Here is a 13,233-nt window from a genome sequence, read left to right as displayed (position 1 = left end):
TGGGTTTGGCCTTGTTGCTTCTTCACTTAGCATATCTCTGGTTGGTTAGAGCTTGGAGCTGGTTCCCAGGGGGTGGTCACCGGGCTACAGACAGAAACCCAGCCTACAGTCCTGCTGATGACTTGTGCTGGTAACCCACGTGCTCCAGCCTCAGCACAGATGTGATGGAGAGGCCCCTGTGCAGTGGCAGCTGTGCTGTGGGCTCAGGGATGAGTGCGCCATAACAAAACACTCTCAGAGGCAGTATTGCATTAGTTGCTTACGATGGCTCTAGGAGGCAGGGGGCCAGGTGGGGATTAGCCCCCCTAACTTACAGCTGCGAAACAGACATAGAAAGGTAAGGACCTCTGCAAGGTTATGATGTAACCAGAAATTGATCCATGACCTCATATTGCCTCTGAGTAATTTGACAACTTGGTTTCTTCTTCTTTGAGCCTTAACTCCTATGTGCCTGTAGGGGGCGATAGAGGTCTTTCCCGGTTGGCTGCTCTGAAAACGATTGCTCCTGAATCCTTTGAACTTTTCAGTCTTACAGCACATTATCTCAGTGGGTTTTAAGTATTTTCTGTCCACCTTCCTAGTGCGTCCCCCACCCCCAGCCCGAGTTCTTTCAGATCAGGAGCCTTCTATTTGGTCTTGACATCCAGCACAATGTGCGGCCCATAGTAGGAGCTCACTGAGCGCTTGTGGAATTGCTACATGCACATAAAGGCAGCCAGTGCCGCCTGCGACTCCGCATAGAGCTCGGGAAAGGAAAATACACTCTTTTCCTGGTCCATCCAAATGAATGAAGTTGAGGGTGGCAGAACCCAGGGCCTGTGCAGTGTCCTCATATGGCCACTAGGTGACAGTGTGACCCCATGGGGACCTTGCCTCTAGCCTGCTCAAGACTGAACTAACTGGGCACCTGTTGCCTCTGCAGTCCGTCTGCGGTTGGCGGTCTGAGACTGACAAGTCTCAGCCTCCATCTCTTCTCTGAAAGTCGTGTAGTGTATTACAGCACAAAAGGCGTGGGCTTTGCAACCCACCCGCCCTGGATTCCAACCCTGGCTCTGCCTTCCCCCGAATCTGAGCCTGGGACCCACAGTTTCTTTGAGCCTCAGTTTCCTCACCCTGTAACATGGCGATTACTGGAAAATTAGAAAAGGCCGAGCATATCATGGACCACAGCATAGAGGAGTGCTAGTTCATTGTTGGAAATCCCCGCGTTTGCCTTTCAGCGCCCCCTCTCATCCGCTCCATCTTGGCCATCTGATCCTACTCACCAAGCCTCACCCGCTTTCCAGCAGCAGGTGCCTTAGGTTGCTCCCCAGCCCAGCTCCCTCTTGGTCAGCCCTGATTCCCGCTGTTTTCCTCTCCTGTCAGCCTCCCCTTCTGCCTGTCCAGTTCCTGCTTAGCCCTGCTGCCTCCTCCCACCCCAGCCCTCTAACTGCCCAAAGAAGTTGGGTGTGTACTGTAGCGCTAGTCTTGACTTCCCACGGTTGGTCAGTCTGCGAGGGTCCTTATCTTAATTATTTTGGCATCTGCACTGTGCACTTGGCAGACATCCTGTAATGAGAATGACGACTGCTGTTACTGAGCACTGCCAGGCACTCTGCTGGGCATTGTGCAGGGTTTTTCATTTAATCCTCACAACAGGTTTATCCCCATTTATAAAGGGATGTGTCAGGATGCCTCTTACCACAAAGAAGCCACGAGGGACGTGTGGTGGTATCAGCAAGGATCCAGGCAGGTGCCACCTCTCCTGGCTGTCTTCCTCAGTGTGTTGGTTCATCCTCTTAGGCTGTTCCCCTGTGGCACCAAGTGACTGCCTCGGTCCCAGGTGCCATATGTGAGAGAGGTGATGTATGATCCCTGCGCTCCCTTTAAGAGGCCTCTCAGCAGATCTCCTACAAAGTTCTTGGCCGACATTCGTCTTAGGCTTATTCCCAAGCCAGTCACTAGTGAAGGGCCTGGACATAAGGAGACTGGCTTGGACTAGTCAAGGTTCAGCCCCTGAGACTCATGAGATGCATGTGGGATCCAGGCTCCTTTAATGCCCCTGGCCAGCTGGTCCATGAAAGAAGGGGGATGTGAATGGGGCTTGGTGCGGTAAATGACTCGCTCAAGGTCGCAGACCTCGTAGGAACCTGGATTCTAAATACATTGCGCTGACCCCGAGGCCACCTGTTGGTTGAATGAAGTATCACAGGTAGAAAGGACTTGCTCAGGATTTGGTGTGCTGGGGTTGAGGGGTCGTGGAATTTGCTTATAAATTCTTGAGCATCTCCATGTTGGATTGGGTTTCCTCAGTCTGTCTTGCTCCCAGACCTTCTTTATCCCCGTCTTTCAGTGCCTCGCTGCTGCCTGCCTCCTACAGTAGACTCTATGCCTTTAGTTGGGTAGACTGTCAAGGCCCCAAGGGGTCATTTGGGGTTTCTTTTAGAGCAGACAAGGGAGCTAAAAAGCTCCAAGTCGGCATTTAGAAGAAGGAGCTGCAGGGAAAATGCCAAGGAGACTGGCTTGGTAGGGGGTCAGTGGGAGTGGGGAGTTTATGGTGCATTGGTGGGATGCCAGCTGGCATGTGGCAGGGCCTTGGAATAGGCCCATGTGGAGCAGCAGCCAGCTGCTCCCTCCTGAGACAGCGCAGTTATTCGGGCGGCTGTTTGCCTTGTAGATGCTGCAGGACTGCCCCAAGGCCCGGCGCGAGGTGGAGCTGCACTGGCGGGCCTCCCAGTGCCCACACATCGTGCGCATCGTGGACGTCTATGAGAACCTGTACGCGGGGAGGAAGTGCCTGCTCATCGTCATGGAGTGGTAAGCAGCCTGCGGATCTGTTTCTGGCTCCGCCTCCCACTCCCTGCCCAGGCCCCTCATGGATTTTTCGGCGGAGGGGGGGTGATGGAGAGTGGTGGGTTGTGTTTCCGAGACCTGACCATGGCTTTGTTTCAGCTTGGATGGTGGAGAACTCTTCAGCCGGATCCAGGACCGAGGAGACCAGGCGTTCACAGAAAGAGGTAGAAAGGGTCTGTTGGGGGACAGGCCTCGGGCAGGCAGGGCAGCGGGTGACTGAGGGGACCTTCCGCAGTGCCTGCCCTCGGTGAGGCCTGCTGAGGCTCCCGCCTCCTCCCACTCGCTGCCAGGGCTGCCGTCCTCCTCTGAGCTCAGGTGGCTGAGTTTGCAACCCTAATGTCACACTGTGTGACTTTCTTTCCTCTCCTCCACAGAAGCTTCAGAAATCATGAAGAGCATCGGTGAGGCCATTCAGTATTTGCACTCAATCAACATCGCTCATCGGGATGTCAAGGTACCAGCGGTTCATCACCCCGCCCCCTCCCAACTCAGATGCTGCTGAGGGCGCATGGAAAGGGTGCCAGAGTCGTCCTGCCCGCCCCCTTGCTGCCTGGTTCCTGGCGGCAGGGTGGGGTAGGGTGGGACAGGGTGCTATTCTCTGCTCCACAGAGCCTGCCCTCTCTGGGCAAACCCCCAAACCCAGTCGGAAGCCCTGTGGTCCTCAGGCAGCACTGCACAGCCACACCTGTGGTTCTCTGCCCTGTGAATTCACTGCTGGTCTGTCATTGGCCTCTTATCTTCAAGCTCCGGGAAGGCAGGGAGCTAGTCATGGCTGATGGTGTGCAGATCACTGGGGCCCGACAGATGGCTGTGGGCGAGGAGGGAGGGAAGTCATCTTTACCCTTTTGATCTCTGATAGCCCTCATGCAGGAGTGCTGATTTTCTGCCTCTCTTTGTAGCCCGAGAACCTCTTATACACCTCCAAAAGGCCCAACGCCATCCTGAAACTCACCGATTTTGGCTTTGCCAAGGAAACCACCAGCCACAACTCGTTGACCACTCCTTGTTATACGCCTTACTATGTGGGTAAGTCCAGGGAAGGCCAGGCTCGTCCTCCCCCTGAACTTCTGCCAAACCCTCCTCTTCCGGCCTTGGAGCCACAGGCCCCAGGAGAGGCGTGTCCTCTGGCCCTTTGTGGCGCTGGTTCCATGTGACCTGAATGGAGTAGGGCTCGTCAGAGATGGGCTGGGGTTGGGGTGTCCTAGGACACTACCTGAGGTCGCGGCAGGGTTTTGTGCACATGGGCACTTTCCCGAGAGGAGCTGTCACCTCCATCAGATGCCCAGTGGTCTGGCACCCAGATTTGGCTCTGGCGCCCAGCTCACTGGCACAGGATAAATTCTCAAATGTGTTTGTCGAAGTAAATGGACATCGTGCGTCTGAAAGGCTCTTGCCAAGAATTACCTTATCTTAAGATTCTAGTCCTCAGGTCCACTGGGAGGAGGGTCTTTGCTCTCCTCCTTCAGCTCCGGGGCTGGGTTATGGCTGTTCCCTCCCTCCCGCAGCTACAGTCCCGTCATGACGGGCTGATGGTCTGGGCTGGGAGCATCTTTTACAGAGAAACTGGTGTAGATCCGCGTATTCAAGGGCCAGGCCCATCCACACTGACCTTTGGTTTGCAGCTCCAGAAGTGCTGGGCCCAGAGAAGTACGACAAGTCCTGTGATATGTGGTCCTTGGGTGTCATCATGTACATCCTGTGAGTGTGCCGGGAGGGACCCCAGGTCGGGGCTGGGCCGAGGTGGGAGGAAGCCTGCTCCTCTCTGATCGAGAGGAAGAGGTGAGGGTTAGCATTCCCCTTCTGGATGGGGATTCCCTGGGAATCTCCTGCACGCCCCCCTCCCTCAGTGCTAGTGGATCTGAGAGCTCAGTGCTGGTTGGAAACTAGCCGGTGGGCGGGGAAATGTGTGGTTTGGGTACTTGGTATGTAGGAATCAGGGCCCTGTCCTGAATTTCTGTACCGTGCCTGAATCAACGAGTCCTCATTTGCCCGTGACCTTTACAAGAAGTCTGCTTCTCATCCTGTTCCTGGTGCAGGGCCCCCAAATAACACCAGCTCTGCCCCTCTCTCTGCTTCCCTCGGCCCAGGCTGTGTGGGTACCCGCCCTTCTATTCCAACCATGGCCTTGCCATCTCTCCGGGCATGAAGACTCGCATCCGAATGGGCCAGTATGAGTTTCCCAACCCAGAGTGGTCAGAAGTATCAGAGGAAGGTAAAGAGCCATATGTGCGAGTGTGTGCATGTGTGTGTGCGTGCGTGCACGCGCGTGCGAGTGTGTTCACGTGTGTGTGTGTGCGTGTGTGTGCATGTGTGTGTGTGTGTGCGTGTGTGTGGGAAGGAGCAGGAGAGGGAGTGGGGCCCTGACTCTCTGTGTCCCTGTGTCCCCCCCACAGTGAAGATGCTCATCCGGAACCTGCTGAAAACAGAGCCCACTCAGAGAATGACCATCACGGAGTTCATGAACCACCCCTGGATCATGGTGAGCCCGGCCGGCGGCCAGAGAGACCTGGGTCTCTGGGGACTGTCCCTGGGGGCAGGGCTTAGCCAGGACTCTGCCCAGCCCAGGTTTCACTTGGACCCTGTTCTCTCCCCTCAGCAATCAACAAAGGTCCCTCAAACCCCACTGCACACCAGCCGGGTCCTGAAGGAGGACAAGGAGCGGTGGGAGGATGTCAAGGTGAGGAACCACGGGCCGAGAGGGCGCAGGGTGCCTGGCGGTGCTGGCGGGGAGGATTTGGTTCTGCATTCTCTCACCCAGAGGTTTCTGTTACAACAAGAACAGCGAGTCTGAGCCACTTCCCTGACCAGGTTGGGGCAGAGGAGTCTGTGTTCCGGCCTAAACTCGGGGGGCTGTTTCCTACAAGCTCTCTATTCCCTGGGTCTCTAAAAGGGCCTCAGAGGTACTATCTTCTCATTTTGCAGATGAGGAAACAGGCCCAGAGAGGGGAGTGACCTGTTCAAGGTCACACAGCCAATGACTGGCCGGGGCAGACTCTTCCTGCGGGGCCCCTGGAGGGCTCTCGGAGAGCGGCAGCAGCGGAGGCGACTCAGTTGACCCAGCCCAGGGCTGAGGCCGCTTTTGGTCCTGGACCTACTGACCAGCCTGCCGCTTCTCTCTGCTCTGGTTGTCCTCATCCTGCCTTTATTTGTATTTTTAAATATATTTTTATTGATTTCAGAGAGGAAGGTAGAGGGAGAGAAATAGAAACACCAATGATGAGAGAATCATCGATCAGCTGCCTCCTGCACGCCCCCCACTGGGGATCGAGCCTCAGCACCTGCCCGGGATTTGAACCGCGACCTCCTGGTTCGTAGGTTGATGCCCAACCACTGAGCCACCCCTGCCAGGCTCACTCTGCCTTTACTTATGTCTCTCACATCTCTGTTGGTGGAACCCCTTCCCCAGGAGGAGATGACCAGTGCCTTGGCCACAATGCGTGTCGACTACGAGCAGATCAAGATAAAAAAGATAGAAGATGCCTCCAACCCTCTGCTTCTGAAGAGGCGGAAGAAGGCGCGGGCCCTGGAGGCTGCGGCCCTCGCTCACTGACCGCTCAGCCCGTCCTTCTCCGCTGGAGGACAAGCAATAACTCTCGACCTGAATCTGTTTTTTAAATGAAGACACAGGCTGCCCACTGCTGCCTCCCTTCTCCTCGGCTCGCGGAGCAGGGGCCTCGTGAGAGGCTGACTCCTGCCTTCAGCTCTGGCCGCTGGAGGGAGGGCCGGTGTCTGGAGGGCGTGCAGAGGAGGGAGCAGATGCTCTTGAACCTGTGCTCAGTCTGCAGTTTTATCATGATTTGACTTAGGATTTTTATGAAACTTCTTTTATTGTCCTTTCCTCATCCCCCCTCCCCACAAACCCCTTCCTCTTGTTAAAGGGTATTTGTGGAAACTGTTGTAGGGAGTGTCCCTGTGTCGTCCCATCTGCCCGTTTCCCCACTACAGCCTCAGCTCCCCGCTGGCCGAGGCACCTGGCGCTCAAGGCCATGGAGGTCTGGGGCCAGGATGCCACCACCTCCTACTGGATCCCTCGACATCACCAGTGTGCCAGACGGATAGGAGTGAGTGTGTGTGTGTGTGTGTGTGTGTGTGTACACACGCCCGTGCATGTGTGCCTAGGACTGCGCATTTGTGGGGCCAGGGACAGGCCGGGCTGCATAAGGAGGGCCCTGCTGTGGCTCAGGAACCTTCTCCCTCCTTGGCCTGTCCCGCCCCGCCTGTGGTGAGCCTGCCACGGTGCCTGGAAGCCTGTCCAGACTCGGAGCCTGGCCTGCGTGCCTGTCTCTGTTAACTGGTCCGGGAGGTGGAGAGGAGTGACTTAGCACTGGCCCAAATCAGGAAGACTGGACCCCCCTCCCCACCCCCCACTCCTCACTTAGTGCTGGTCCTAGTCCTCTGAGGCGCTCATCTACCGAGTAACCTCTGCTTCCCCTTCCTGCCTCTGTTCGCCCATTGCTTATTGTTCTTACATTTTTAGCCATTTCTCCGCAGGCCTCCTCTCAGCTCACCGGGGTGAACCTGGGCACTTTATACGGGACACAGCTTCTGCGCTTTGCCCTGGGCCCTGGTGTTGGGCAAAGGCACCACCCTTGTGGCCTCCCACACATTTCCATTGTGTGGCCTAGTGGGTGGGGGGTCTTCACACCAAAGATGCCCCGACTCTGCCCCGACCCATTAGCCACTGCCCCCACCCCGAACAGCTTGGCTTCACGTGTCCAGGCCAGTGAGGAGCGAGGAGCAGCGTGGGGAGAGGTCCTCCGTGCCATGGTCCCTTGGGCTGGGGTGGGGTGGCGGTAATACTTCAGTCTTCATCTCCCTCAGGGCAGGGGCGCACTCAGGTCTTCTCTGCCCTGGGGAGGGCTCCAGTGCCTGCAGCGCCTCCGTGTCTGATGGTGTGTCCAGCGCTTAGATTGTTGTAAACTGTTGTTTTGTATGAGCGAAACTGTCTTTACTAAACAGATTTAATAGTGGAAAGGTTTTCTTTCTCTTTTTTCATGGGCCTTAGGCCTTGACCCCCCACCTCTCCTCTTCCCACATGTGGAGAGTGGTTCTATGGGCTGGGAGTCCTGGGAGAGGAGGGGAGGGGAAGGAATAGGAAGGGAGGGGAAAAGACTGAATGGAGGGGACAGGAGGGGACGAGGAGAGGAGGGCCTTCTGGGCGAGCAGCAGCCAGCGCCTGCTCTGTCGACGCCTGGCCAGGTGGGTCTGGTGCAGGGGTATAGTGCTGCTCTCCTTTGGAGCAGGGTGGAGGTGCCAATAAGGGCTGAGGAGCCCATGCCCTTTTGCCAAATACCGAATCAGGAGTCAAGTTGCTTCTTGGCACACGATTCTTTCACCTCTTTAGCCACAGCCAGGCATTGGCACCCTCAGCCTAGCCAGGCCGACTGGCGTGGGGGTCTAGGGAGAAGAGGGTGAGTGATAGTAATTTGGTTCAAATCCTCAGAAAGAGACCAGGGGAGCAGGTGGGTGTAGTTCCTGAAGGTTCCAGCAGGGGGAGGTAGGGGTCAGGCAGAAACAGGTCAGAGCTGGAAGGGGCCTCAGGGTGCATGTGACCCATTCCTCCCAGTTCACAGATAAAAAGCTGAGGCCCAGAGTGGGACTTGAGATCACATGATGACTTGGGGGGTGGCGGGGCCACACTGCTCTCTCCCAGGCGGACAGTGAGTGCATCCCGGACAGTGTCACGTGTTCTCATGATCCTCGGAGCTGTGTGTGTGTGTGTGTGAGGGGGGGAGGGGTGTGGGGGGGTGGGGAAAGGTGAAGGTGAGGCCGGTGGCTATCCCTGCTTTGTGAGTGAGTGAATGATGGAGAGGGTGAAGGGACCTGCTGGAGGTCGGGCTGACGGGCTTGGACTGGAACTTAGGATCCCAAGGCCTGGAGAGCCTCTAGCCGCAGACCATGTCTCCTGCCCAGAGGGGAGGCCTCCTTACCCTCGGTCATGGGTGGATCACGTCTCCTCCATTCAGACCCATGGGCACAGGCGGTGGTCCCTGCACGACTCCTGGAAGGACAGCCGGGTTGGGTCCCATCTTGAAACTACTCATCCCTCTGGAAACCACTGCTCACATGAACCAGCGTCAGCTTTAGCTTCCAGAGAAATTGAGCTTGTGAAGGTGTCAGCAGTGACAGGAACTGGGGGAGGGGGAGCAGGGTGGCAGAAGGGACTTGGGGGGAGAGGGGGAAGGGCGTTGTCAGCTGGTGCTGTCTGGGAGGCTGCATTAGTGTTCTGTTGCTGTCATCATACATTTCATGACTTAAAACAGCACACAGGTGCTATCTATAGCTCTGTGGGTCGGAGGTCTGATAGGATCTCACTGGCTAAGATCCAGTCTCCGCAGAGCTGCATTCCTTCAGAGGCTGCAGGAGATTCTGTGGCCTTATCTTTTCCAGCTTCCAGAGGCTTCCTCATTCCCTGGCCCATGGCCGCCTCCTCCATCCTCGAAGCCAGCACAGCACATCTCTGACCCTCTGTTACCACTCTTCTCTGACCTAACCAGGGAGGAGTCTCCACTCCCAAGGACCCGAGTGATGGGATTGGGCCTCCCCAGATAGTCCAGGAGGCCCTCACCCTGAATCCTACCTGCAGAGCACTCTGTCCATGGAAGGCGACTCAGGTCCAAGGATTGGGATGTGGGCGCCCAGGGGCCACTGCTCCACCACGCCCGTCTCAGCCCTCTCACCTCTTGCCCCACACGCTCACACTGAGTTTTGCTTCCTCCTCTGGGTGAGCCCAGCTCAGGACATTTTTGTGGCCAGTGAGGATGGGCCTGAAGTTGGCATTCGGGGAAGATGGCTGGGTGAGCGGGTCTTGCCTTTCCACTCTCCCCCATGCACGCTGGCCTGGCCCCCTGATGCCCTCCCTTTCTCTAGGGGAAACTTAACCTCTTTCTGCTAAACCCCCAGATGGGATGAGCGTGGAATGTTTGTGGCCTGATGGGTGCAGGGGTACAGGGCGTGGTTCTTGAACACCCTTAAGTGGTGTGAGATGCAAGAGGGCCTAGGGACACCCGTAGGCACCTACTGAGCACCAGTTCAGGTTGCCCAGTACCCTGATCTTCGCAGTCATGAAAGCTCTCTGAGGTAGTCTAGCAACCTCAGAGCAAACAACCTCAGAGAAGAAAACGGCTCTGCCAAGCCTCACAGCTAAGCAGAGGGGAATCAAATTGGAAAAAATATCTGACGTCCTCTTGCTAAGGATGGGGTGGGGGAAGGGCAGACACAGACTGGATTCCTCTCCACTGAGTAGAGTTTCCTCTTCAATGAAACTGGGGTGACATTCCTATGCCCTGTGACCATTGTGAGAAATTCAGGGAGATAATTTAAATTCTTTGTAAGGTGCTAGGTGTCAGGTGGCCTTTATCACGGTTAGAGTCCCACCCTCAGGTGGGCTGCCGTGCCCAGAGGGCACAGGGAACCCCAGGTTTGGACAGGGCCAGTGGTCTAGGCGGGCTCTCTGCCCCTGCCCTTATGCTGAGGGCCTGTCTCTGAGTCTTGGGTGAGACTGTTGGGTTGGCAAACAATAACAGTAAATTTGGGGTTTTCCTTTGACTGGGTTAGAGGCAGGAAATGTGGAGGGCTGTGGATGACGAGTGGGTAGGTCTGTCTGCTCAAGGTGTGAAGGAAATTCAGTTATTCAAGGGTGGCAGTCCCATCTACTGGCGGATGTAAACAAACCTGCTGGGCACCCCCCCCTCCCCTCCCCTAGTGGCTGGAGTTGGCATGTAGGAGCACTTGGGGCAGCCTCTGTGCCCTCAGCCCTGGAATCCAGCCCCCCCCCCCCCCCCGCCAGCTCTTTCTCTTGAAGCCCAAGTTTGGGGGCCTCAGCCATCAAAAGGGGAGTCTGGCCGAGTGTGGGAGTAGCCAGTCACTTGGAAGGGACACCGGGCTCCAGCTCTGGGGGGTCCTTGAGGTGAATTCATCGAACTCTCCTCTCCCTGCATCCAATCCATCAGGCTGGTGTAAAGAGGCCTACCCACTAACTCACTACACACCCAGGCACTTATGTATGCACTATGCATACGTGTGAGGCCTGGTTCCTGCTTGGTTCCTAGTCAGCAAGACACAAAACGCGTGTGCAGCAGCGAGAGGCCTGGTCCTTTCTCTGCGTCCATGGCATGGGCACACTTTGTGGTCTGAATCGACCCGTTTGAAACTGCTCCACACAGTGAGGGGTGCCCAATCCCAGCCCAGGGGCCCCAGGGCAGCCTCCTAGGGCTCTAGAGCAGCGGCTCTCAACCTCTGGGTCACGACCCCTTTAACGGTCGAACGACCCTTTCACAGGGGTCGCCTAAGACCCATCCTGCATATCAGATATTTACATGACGATCCATAACAGTAGCAACATGACAGTGACGAAGTAGCCACGAAAATAATTTTATGGTTGGGTCACAACATGAGGAACTGTATTTAAAGGGCCCGAAGGTTGAGAACCACTGCTCTAGAGGCTTTGAAATAGGAGAGATGAGTGAGGTCAGAAGGAGTGGGCCCGGTGTCCTCATTTTACAGATGAAGCCCTCATGTCCATGCCTTGTTGGGGATAATACCTGTCCTCCTCGCACCCAAGCACCTGAGGATAAACAGCCACCTGGGACTTGAGGAGGCGGGAAGCACTGTGGATGCGTGACAATGCCAGGGCTGTGCCCTGAGCCTTTTGAGGCCACGCTTCTAGCAGGGTCAGCGCTTTGGCCTCGAGAAGACTTCCCCCACACTCCAAGAGTAAAGATGCCAGCGTCTTATTCAGCTCATCTTGAGCACCTACTATGTGCAACACCCAGCTTCCAGGGCATTGGGGTGACATGGGTGAGTGCGAAGTGGGTCTGACCCTTAGGTGGCTCCGTCCAGAGAGAAGGCGGGGAGAACCAGCCTCAGAACCGCAGGTGTGTGGTGCCGAAGGAGGAGCTATTCAGGCGGAGAGCCAGGCGCGATGGTTTTGATGGTAGAAAATGAGGGAAGTAGGGCCGTTGTCTTCCTCCTCCAGGTCTCTAGAGGTTCACCCCATCTGTCTTCTGGTTGGAACTGCTGTCTGCTTGTCTCTCCAGCCTGACCTTTCACCCATCAGCTCTGTCGGTGGGAAATCTGACTTACCCCCTGGGGGTGTTCTCGACGTTTTCTGCCCATTTTCTCTGTCCCGCCTCTCTAACCTGGATTCCCCTCGTTCAGCAGGCTTGCTTCCCCAAAACCAAACCTTGGGAACACAGGGGTACCCCCCCCTCGCTCTTCAGTTCATTAAGTTTTCAAGAAGCCTTACGAAATGACACCTTAGATCACATTTAGTGATACATTTTACAAATCACTGTAGAAAAGGACATCACATGAAATTGGAGGGGGGTCCTTTGGAAAATCGGGATGAATAGTTGTCAAGGGCTTCTTTGCTCCTGTCCCCTCTGAGTATCACCCCAGTTCACGGTCCTTATACCACTCAGTGTCTTAAACACAGGCCCTTGGGAGCTTCCCGGTTACAAATACACATTGTACTGTACCCCAGCTTCCACACTTTTTTATTTTCTGCACACCAGCGTTTCCAACCTGGGGTTACCTTGGAACACCCATCCATCCACTGGAGAGAATAGTTCTTGCTCCGAAGGGAAGCTCCTGCCCAAAGCCTCTGGCCTGTAGGATTCCAGATGGGGCTGCAGGGGGCGCGGTGCTGCTGGGAGCCCCTGGAGCTTGTGGTACAGAACTGCCATGCAAATGCCCTTGTTTGCATAATTTTCTTGCTCTAAGGGACAGTGAACTTTCCTACCCCATCCAATACCCCTGCCAGGATTTGCAAGTGAAATGCTGGGACTGGCTTTCCCCCTTTGCCATGTCTCTCCCCCCCCCCCCCCCAAGTCCTCTTCTCCTTCAGGCTCTGTCCCTCAGGCGCTGTGTGACCGCTGGTGCTCTGATCCTAGGGGAGCAGTGCTCCTGAGGCCCCGTGATGCCAAGTACCGGCAGATGTTATGCAAATGGACCCGTAGGTGGGGGGCTCTGGCCAGACTGAGCCCAGGCCGGTCGCTAGCTCAGGCCACTGCTGTTTGAGACCATGTGAAACGTGACCGTGGTCCTTCCTCAATCCCCACAGCTGTGGGACTCTGGTTCATCAAATAGTTAGAGCTTCCTCCCTCGGGGTAGGAGGCCTCTAGTTTCAAAATGAACTGAATTCTCCCAGCCCTTCTTCTCTGATTTGGAGACCTGTGGTTCTGAACTCACCAGTTGGAGGTTTGCTTTTCAAAGAAACCACGACTTCATCTGAGTCTGACCCAGACCTTGGTTAGCTGTGACTGGAGGCTGTTGAGTCTGTCCCAGACCTTGGTTAGCTGTGACTGGAGCCTGCGGTACATGGCGAGCTGGTGTTCATAGTAAGACCTGGAGGGGACATGGGTTTCTGGTACTCAGCTGTCTCCTTTTCTGGTCAGAAAC

At 56.0% G+C, this 13,233-nt stretch overlaps 1 protein-coding gene across 1 annotated transcript in view; it reads left to right on the top strand.

Moving 5' to 3' along the window:
• The window catches only part of MAPKAPK2 (MAPK activated protein kinase 2), a 41,958-nt gene extending 35,307 nt beyond the window's left edge, over positions 1-6,651 (top strand). Inside the window, exons 2-10 of the mRNA XM_081112559.1 lie at positions 2,657-2,796; positions 2,932-2,996; positions 3,207-3,286; positions 3,732-3,858; positions 4,455-4,530; positions 4,920-5,044; positions 5,226-5,311; positions 5,429-5,509; positions 6,239-6,651. Coding sequence (XP_080968685.1) covers positions 2,657-2,796; positions 2,932-2,996; positions 3,207-3,286; positions 3,732-3,858; positions 4,455-4,530; positions 4,920-5,044; positions 5,226-5,311; positions 5,429-5,509; positions 6,239-6,382 — 924 coding nt within the window. The 3' untranslated portion in view covers positions 6,383-6,651. The remainder of the gene's footprint in view (positions 1-2,656; positions 2,797-2,931; positions 2,997-3,206; positions 3,287-3,731; positions 3,859-4,454; positions 4,531-4,919; positions 5,045-5,225; positions 5,312-5,428; positions 5,510-6,238) is intronic.
• Positions 6,652-13,233: the final 6,582 nt, after the last annotated feature.

Source organism: Myotis nattereri, assembly GCF_964212035.1.
Source record: "Myotis nattereri genome assembly, chromosome: 18".
Lineage (NCBI taxonomy): Eukaryota > Metazoa > Chordata > Mammalia > Chiroptera > Vespertilionidae > Myotis > Myotis nattereri.
The sequence above is the reverse complement of the archived record's forward strand: the minus strand, read 5'-3'. Positions and strand labels throughout refer to the sequence as shown.